The sequence below is a fragment of the Plectropomus leopardus genome, chromosome 17, assembly GCF_026936395.1.
Source record: "Plectropomus leopardus strain MGB_pleo_1.0 chromosome 17, ASM2693639v1, whole genome shotgun sequence".
NCBI classification, from domain to species: Eukaryota; Metazoa; Chordata; class Actinopteri; order Perciformes; family Serranidae; genus Plectropomus; species Plectropomus leopardus.
The window spans coordinates 28,330,917-28,339,531 of record NC_142192.1 but is presented as its reverse complement, the minus strand read 5'-3'; the positions used below and the strand labels follow the sequence as shown (position 1 = coordinate 28,339,531).

The 8,615-nt window shown below is 44.2% G+C and overlaps 1 protein-coding gene across 1 annotated transcript in view; it reads right to left on the bottom strand.

The window, feature by feature from the left end:
• The window catches only part of erf (Ets2 repressor factor), a 50,314-nt gene continuing 41,699 nt past the window's right edge, over positions 1–8,615 (bottom strand). Inside the window, exons 4-5 of the mRNA XM_088090244.1 lie at positions 7,370–8,274; positions 1–6,623 (exon numbers count right to left, since the gene is read on the bottom strand). Coding sequence (XP_087946370.1) covers positions 5,979–6,623; positions 7,370–8,274 — 1,550 coding nt within the window. The 3' untranslated portion in view covers positions 1–5,978. The remainder of the gene's footprint in view (positions 6,624–7,369; positions 8,275–8,615) is intronic.

Below are 8,615 nucleotides of genomic sequence, written 5' to 3'. Positions count from 1 at the left end.
TCCGTTTTTACCTTTTTTAATGAACCCTGATTATTGTTTAATTACAAATGAAGATGAACAGATAGAAGAGAAACTGAAGTACAGGCGGTTCCTCCATGATAAAAACAAAAAGTCTCCGTCTCTCCTCCGGAGTGACAGCTCACCGTCGAGGCGGACGAGAGAGGAGAGACGGAGACGACCTGGGAGGACAGGGGGGACGCATTTCAAATAATACAATGGTTAAACAGTACAAAGCTCTTTTTTTCTTACAGAATCCTCCAAAATGGAAAAAATATATATACAACATCAAAAAAAGAAAGAAGGAAACAATAGTTTCTTCCCCAGCTGTATATCATGTGGGGATAACGTGACCCTCCTCGTGTCCATGGTAACGCGGTTATAAAATCAGCGTGAGTAAAAAATAAAAAAGAGACTGCACTGAAGCTAACGAGCTGAAGTTTTAACTGGAACAAAAACTCATGGAGAGACCGGGCCACGGGCAAGAGGGTACAAAATAATCAAAAATAGTTAATAATATAATAATTACAAGAGTAACAGTAATATGTCTGAAAAAATACAGAAGAAAATGATAAGAAACAGCATCGATGAAGGGGTCAAAGTATCGACCCGGCGGGGAAACAGTTATTCTCTTGTGTTTCGTGTTTGAAGTCACGACAGGTGAAGGCAGCGCAGGTGTTCAGGTACGGCTCCGTGTTTTTATTCCTCTTCATCAGACACTTTTAAACTGACATGTCTGTCCTTAAAAATGGTTTTTTTGACACTTCTGATGACCATAAATGACAAAAGGTGTGTTTGACCCTTTTTAAAGCTATTTTAACCCTTTGAAACGAGAGCAAATGGACTTGATTTTTTTTCAAAAACAGGCAATGAGCTATGACAGAAGAAATTAGCAAGAAATTTGTAAAAAGTAAAAGAAAATTACCTGAAAACAAACAGGCTAATGACTTTCAAAAAGGTGCTTGAATATAAAAAACTTTGTAACATAGGAGTAGTTTTTCCCTATTATTCTTTTTCCCTTTCCTTGTTGTTTTAATAATAATTTTCTAAATCTACATTTCTTACCAAGTTCCAGAAAATAACTTGAAATTTAGTCAAAATTAAAGAAAGTTAAAAAAAATATGGAAATGACATGAAAAAAATATTACACAACTGTAGATATGTAATTATTCGTTTTCCCTAACTTATTCTCCCTAGACATTTTTCTTTAGCTTTTCAAAAGTTATTTTATTAATCTACATTTCGCTCTTGGTTCAAAGGTTTAAATTCCTGTGAAAGGCCTCTGAGGACAGCGCAAGAAAAATTATGTTGCTCCAGGTGTCAATGGGTTAAACATTTTAAACAAAGAACGACAGACGTGAGTTTTTTTTGTGTCGGGCGAAGAAAAGTTTTTAAAATGAAACGACTGGAGCTGGTTGGACAATCTGGACAAGAAAACTGGGACTAAATAACCCGAGCAGAGACGTCACATCGCCGGTCTTTTCTAAGCTGTGTGTGATAGTTTGTGTGTGTGTGTGTGTGTGTTTGTACAGCATAACCATAGAAACCACACATCCACATCCACACACACACACACACACACACACACACACGTGCACGTACACCCCGAGCAGAATGAGCGAGTCAGGTTATGGGAAGTCCCTCTCTCTCCGCTCTGCTCTGAGGTTTTGTGATGCCATTTCCTCTGTGTGTGTGTGTGTGTGTGTGTGTGTGTGTGTGTGTGTGTGTGTGTGTGTGTGTGTGTGTGTGTAGTTCCTATGGTTTGCCGTCTACTCCAGAGAGACTGTGGGGGCGTCTGATGTCACATGTGATGTCATGTTTCCCTTTATTTTCGCCACAGTAAAGCCTCACTGTAACCAGGACGAGGTGTGTGTGTGTGTGTGTGTGTGTGTGTGTGTGTGTGTGTGTGTGTGTGTGTGTGTGTGTGTGTGTTTGGGCTGGGTCAGACCAGCCCAAACACACACACACAAACTTGTTTCACACAAAGCGCCCTGAGTCCACAGTCCACGCTCAAACCAAAGTCCAGTGGTATCAGCAGCTGCGGTCCTGCACAGTGACGCAGAGCTGAGAACCTGCTGCAGGTTTCTGTCGTCCAATCAGAATCTGAACACGCGAGTCCGTCTCCAGCTCCCCGTTACGACGCGCACCACCGCAGTTTTTAAACAGAGCGGGGTCAAACTGTGGCTGTAAGATGTTTTAGAGCTGAAATGTTAATAAAAAGTGAATTTTGTCTGCTGTCTGCTCCTCCAGGGTAAATGTTGATTAATCTTTGGACTTTTTTCTCAATTAATTGATAAGTTATTTCAGCAGTTTTACTTAATTTTGCCCTACATGTTTTAACCAGTAAATAACCTGTTAATGTTTAAGAAAAACACAAAACACCAGGCCTTTTTTTTAAGTGCGGCACTTCACTGACTCGGCGAGCTCTGCACTAACAGGCCGGGCGGGAGCTAACCTGCAGAGATTAGCGCTGGTGGAGTTGTACTGGTGTTGCTGCAGAAACATGGAAACCACCCTCCAGTTTCGCCTAAAGTCGCCACAGTGAGTTAGCGACTTTGTCTACGTCTGTCACATGATGCCCACAGACCCAGAAAGACTTTTTCCTGTGACTTACATCAGGAAAGAGACGTCTGTAAATCAGCGGATTATTTTTTGAGAGCATCAAAACCTCCTCGAAACGACTCATTTCACAAAGATCTAATCCATCCAGCATTCAGCATTTAACCAATTAACGGCTAACTGTTGACATCTCTTGGTGTTTGCTCAAAATCTCAGAAAGTGGTACAAAAAGTTTCCAAAAAAGCCCACTATGACGTCCTCAAATGTCTTGTTTTGTCCAAAGATGTTCAGTTTACTGCCAAAAAAGGAGTAAAAAAACCATCATCAACTTTTTTTAAACAATTATCAAATTAGTTGATTAATTTAATAGTTAACAACTAATGAATTCATTGTTGCAGTTCTGCTCGCCTGCCAACAAAATACGATTTGACCCAGGTCTGGTTAGAAGTTTCCGCTCGCTCGTTAATCCTCGTCCCGTCACATCCTGCGTCCCCTGAATACACAATAACTGTTTTTTTATTTTCTAACAATATAAATATAAAACTCTGACATCGTCTGGCCTTTTGTCACTGCAGCGCAACGGTCAAGAGAAGGCAAGGGTGAGAAGGCAAAGGCTGAATTATACTGGTAATAATATGCCCATTAGAATATATACATATCTTTACCATTAAAAATAGTAGGATTTTCCTGATTTGTATCAAATGACCATATTGAAATATAATATTTGAATTCAATATATATTTGAATAAAATATATATGTGTAGATTTACTTATTCTGTATCTCTCTTTTACAAAAAAACAGAAGGCATGTTGGTACTGTGTGTGTGTGTGATAAAACATTTTGCTGGGGGAAACTCTAAAAACTCTCATTGGCTTTAAAAAAGGCACAATCTTATTTGGAATCATTTGTTCGTTAAAATGGGTGCAACGTTCTTTTTTTGTCCTTTTTTTTTTTTTAAACTATATGAATAAAACGTCATAAAAATAAGTTTGTTTCTCGATATCTCAGTTGAAGGTTTGCCTGAGTTTACCTTGATGCTCGACATTCATTACTTGGTTTCCCCCGTTACCCCCCCCGTAGACGAATCAAGTTGTAAAACGTGAAAAGATTCGGCTTTTCTCAGATCACCGCAAAATGCCCTAAAATACTGTCCATGTCTTTATGCCTTGACCGAAAGAATACAGTCTTTTTTAAAAAAAACGGGGAATGCTGAAGAGAGCGGTTGTTTGTTAGAACTACGAATGCCCTCAAACCTCCTCAAAGATTGTGCAAAGTCACACGGGGACACAAAAAGCCGAGACGCCCTTTGTGTCCTCGAGGGCACGGTGATGTTTACGCCAGCTCCGGGTCCACGCACAAGGAAACAAGTGTCTGTAATTACAGCCTTTCAAGTCGCTGCTTCCACGTTTTCCTCAAGAAGCGAAGAGAGAGAAAGATCTTTCCTCTCATGGTTTTTTTTTCTATACAGCAAAAAACGCGTCCATGTGCCGGTTAACAAACGTCCTGTGTCAGAGGTCGAGAGGTCACAATCTTCCTCATCCACTCGGTTTGTCCTCAACATGTCCAAGTCCGCTCCTCGTTTCATGTCTTTATACACTGTAGTGATGGAGCTGAGGATGAGGAGAGCACTCAGTCCGGCCCTGACGCAGTCTCAGTGTCCGAGTTCCAGGAGAAAAAGATGATTGAAGAGGGTTTTCTAATCGCCCTCTTCAGTCTGTCGAGCAATTTTTTTTCTCCTCCATCTTGTAAACAACTGCTTGATGACGGGTGCAGACAAGAGAGGCACTTCTGTAATCTCTATCAGGGCTGTTAAAAGTGTTTTTTTTTTAGTAACGTTAGGATCTGTCCGTCTTCTGTTGAATGAAGAGAGAGGGGGATGTTGAAGAAAGGAAGGCTCGCCGCCGTCAAGAGAGGCAGCAAATCTACCGCTGTACAACTCAGGCTGCCTTTGTACTCTTTAGGGTGACTGTGATTCATTTCACCGCACCAGATAAACAAACACACCCATTAAAAGACAGAATCGGGGCACAGGCGTGACGTGAGGCGATCCCTGGTGGATCAAACTGGCGCTGTGAGGGCGAGGAGGCATTGAGTGTGCAATTCCTAAGCGATATTTAGAGAAGGCGTTCTCTTTTAGGTTAAAAATGGGTCAGAAGTCAATATACAGACTAACTTAATGTTGTCAGTCACCGCAGAAATACTGACTGCTGTGTTCTTGTCTGACGGGGTACCAGGGGCACATTAGAGGCTACACAGGCACATCTTTGCTTTATGGTTTTGCATAATGTCTCATGGCTGCGTCCTGACCACAGGAGGGTACAAAAGGTGTTGACAAAACCCGAGAGGTAATCATGGTAGCACACTCATGTTCTTTACTACCATCTGCAGACGTAACATATGCAGGAAAATATTTTATTTTCCGTGAAGTACTTTAAGGAGCTTGCGAGGCTGCGAGATCAGTAAAAAGTGCCCAATAACTCCTTATGCACAAAAAAACACGATTTCCTACAAATGATGCAAGAGTGTTTTTATAATCACCTTTCAGTTGCTGTCATCTTAAAGGGACAGTTCACCCCAAAATTAAAAATACATATTTCTCCTCTTTCCTGAAGTGTTAATTATCAATCTAGATTGTTTTGGTGAGTTGCTGAGTGTTGGAGGTACAAGCTTTTTATCCAATATAGTAGAACTAGATGGCACTCGGCTTGTGGTGCTCAAAGCGCCAAAAATGTATCTTGAAATAATGACCTGGTTACTCAAGATTATCCACACACCTTGCTGTGAGCAGTTTCATGTAGGAACTATTTTCTCTCTACAGAATTACACCCGCCAACAGAATCACAGTGCAGCAGAGAGTGTGCATCTACTCATGGTCGAGGCAGCGCAAGATGTAAACATTAATGGCGTCCTCCTCGGCTGGGCTGCAACATTAGCTAGCAGTAGATGCACGCTTTCTTCTGCACAGTGATTTGGTTGGTGGGTGTAGTTTGGAAGAAAGAAAATAGTTCCTACAAGAAATTGCACAAAAAAAGGTCTGAGAGTGACCAGGCCATGGAAGGAGACATTGCTGTTGAGTTTTTTCTAAGGTACTTTTTGGCACTTTGAACACCGAAAGGAGAGTGTCATCGACTTTTATCTTCTGCACATATCTCCAACTATCGGAAACTCACACCAAAATAATCTAGACGGATATTAACACTGTAAGTAAGAGCATATGTTATCATTATATTTTTGATTTGGTGCTTACTGTCCCTTTAAGCACACAAACCCTGCAATGTTCACTCCTGCTGTCAAGAAACCACAAAGCATTATGGTCTGCATAAAACTATTAGGTCTGTTGTCATGACTCAGAGAGGTGTGTGTGTAAGTCCCCTGTGTGTGTGTGTGTGTGTGTGTGTGTGTGTTTGTTTGTGCGTGAAGCTCAGCAGCCAGTGTTTTCCAGAGACAGCTGCGCCGTAGCCCTCTGCAGCTCCGAGCTCGCCCTGCGCTGGGTGGGAGGCGGGGGCAGCATCAACCCCAAAACAACTCCACCTGCTACTCCTCTTCCTCCCCCGTTCTCCACCTCCCCCCCTCTCCTGCCAGCCTCCTCTCTCTTCCCCTCCGACTCCTCCTCTCCCTCTGCCCTCACTTTCTTATCCTCCGCCTCGTCCCTCTCTCCGTCCGCCTCCATCTTCTGGTCTTCGCTCCAGCGGCGTTTGAAGCGGAGTTTGAGCGGGATGCAGCGCGTGCCTCCGGGGCTGATGGGAGCCGCCTGACCCGGCTCGCTCTTCAGATTGATGAGAGGGAAAGCCAGACCGCCGCTGCCGATAGGAGGAGTGGCAGGAGTTTTGAACACCTCCTCGTCATCATCGGGGTCGTCGTCGGGGTTAATGTGCGGCGGGGCGGAGAGGCTGCTCCCGTTGCCGTTAGCTTGGTGATGGTTGTTGTGCTGATGAAGATGGTGACGAGCTGTCGGGGTGAAGATGTCACCTTCATCATCCTCGTCAATGTGATTCAGCTCATCTTCCTCACTGATGTCAGTCACCTCCACCTCTTCCTCTGACTCGATGTCTGATATCGGCTCCACCTGCAGATACACAACATGACATTAAATTTGGATTCACTGTGTTCCAACGTATTTTCATGGACAAAGTTTCAAAATATATATGTATTTTTCTTTGCCCAACATGTCCAGCGTTTTTAAAACATATAAGATTCAAACACAACTTCAGCATCCCCAAGAATGTGTTCAAGGTTTGCCAGAAATTATCTATAAAAACAAAACAAAAAACTCTGATTTCAAGATAAAAATGCCTTCCAAACCCATGGTTTTCTTAAAAAATTTTTTTAAAGAGGCTGAAGGAAAAAAGAACACAGAAAAAAATTTGCCAGGAAAAAAGAAAGAAAAAAAAAGACAATAGATAAATAAATAAAGCATGCCTTCCAAACCCGCGAGCCTTCTGGTTTGAAAGGCATGTTTTCTCTAAAAATTGGCAGTAAAATAAATAAATAAATAAATAAATAAAGCCATATAAAGTTGTATGCCCCTCTCCCAGCCAAAACTGTTTAAACATTTTTTTGACATGCCTAATAGGCGTAATTGAAGGGACTTATGCTACAGTGGGAAAAAGGAAGACAATTTGTGATGAATAAATAAACAAAAACATAACCAAAATGTTGCTTAGTTTTTTAGTTTCATTACTTTTCCAGGTTTTTCATGAATGTTGGAGCCCTGTGACCAGATGCTTTTAGTTTTATTTTTTTTCTTTAAATTACAAGCCATCTCTGGAAAAACAGCATCCTGTGTGTGTGTCTGTGTGTTAGCAGACTCACCTTGATTTTGGGAGGCCCTGCAGCCAACGCAGAGTTGATTATCTGACTAGACCCTGTGAAAGAGGAGGACTGACTGGAGGAAGAGGAGGAGGAAGCAGCAGCCAATGAACTCCCAGAATCTCTCTGTTTGCGCCCGAGCGGTGGCGGCTGCAGCTTGAACTTGAACGGTGACGGGTGCTGCTGCCCCTCCTCTCCGCCTCCCGGCTGCTGGCTGAGCGAATGAGAGAGCGGCAGGGGCGGGCCGTGGAGGTGGTGGGCTGCGGGCTTCTCCGGGGTGGGGCGGTGCGGCTGAGGGATGATGATGTTGGGGTAGTGGAGGAAGGCTCGGGGGCTGAGGTGGTAGTTGTAGACGGACTGGGTATGGGCCTGCAGGTAGTGCTTCATGTCCTCCGGGTTGAAGGAGAAGTGGGAGCCCAACATCGGAGAGGACAGGGAGGGGGACGGGGTGTAGGACAGGTGGGGGGTCGGGGTCATGGACAGGGCTGGGGACAGAGTCGGCGCCAAGAGACCTCCGGGGCCAGGCAGCGGGGACACAGGGAATGGAGACAGAGGATCTGGGTGGACCCTGGGGCCGTGCCTGGCGAGCCCAGCTGGGTTTGGGGCTCCGCCATAGACCCTGAAGAGAGAATCGTGAGGCAGACGGGGAGGAAGCAGGCCCCTGTAAGCCCTCTCAGGACCAACACCTCGCTCATCGGTCCCCACAGCCTCCTCCAGCTCAGAGTTGGTGGAGGTGCCATCGCTGCAGTCGCTCACAGAGCCGCGGGCCATGCGGCGAGCCACACTGCTGAACATGCCCGGGCTGCGCAGCTCCTCGCTGGAGGAGAGGACTTCTGATGGCGTGGAGGGAGGGAAACGAAAGTGGCTGCCTCCCGATGGGACCGGAGGGGCACTCTGAGGGACTCGACCTGTGAGGAGGAGAAAAACAAAAAAAGAAGAATGAGTACCAAAATCACCTGTTATTACAAAAAAATCCATCTGGTTGCTGCTGGTGTAATCATACATCATCATGCACCAGAGTCTCGTGTTCTGTCGGCTCTGAACAAGGTCTGCTCATCGAGCGCAACAACCTGATCTGGGATGCTCGGGCATATTAATCATTTAATAATTAATTTTTGGGTTGAATTAAATAATGCTTTGTGTATGTTTTGTTAATTGATGTTAATATAGTTTAAGATGTAAAGGATAATGTGCTTGCGATCAAAGGCTCTGCTCCTGATTGGGGTCGGATGGGAAACTCAATACTGTG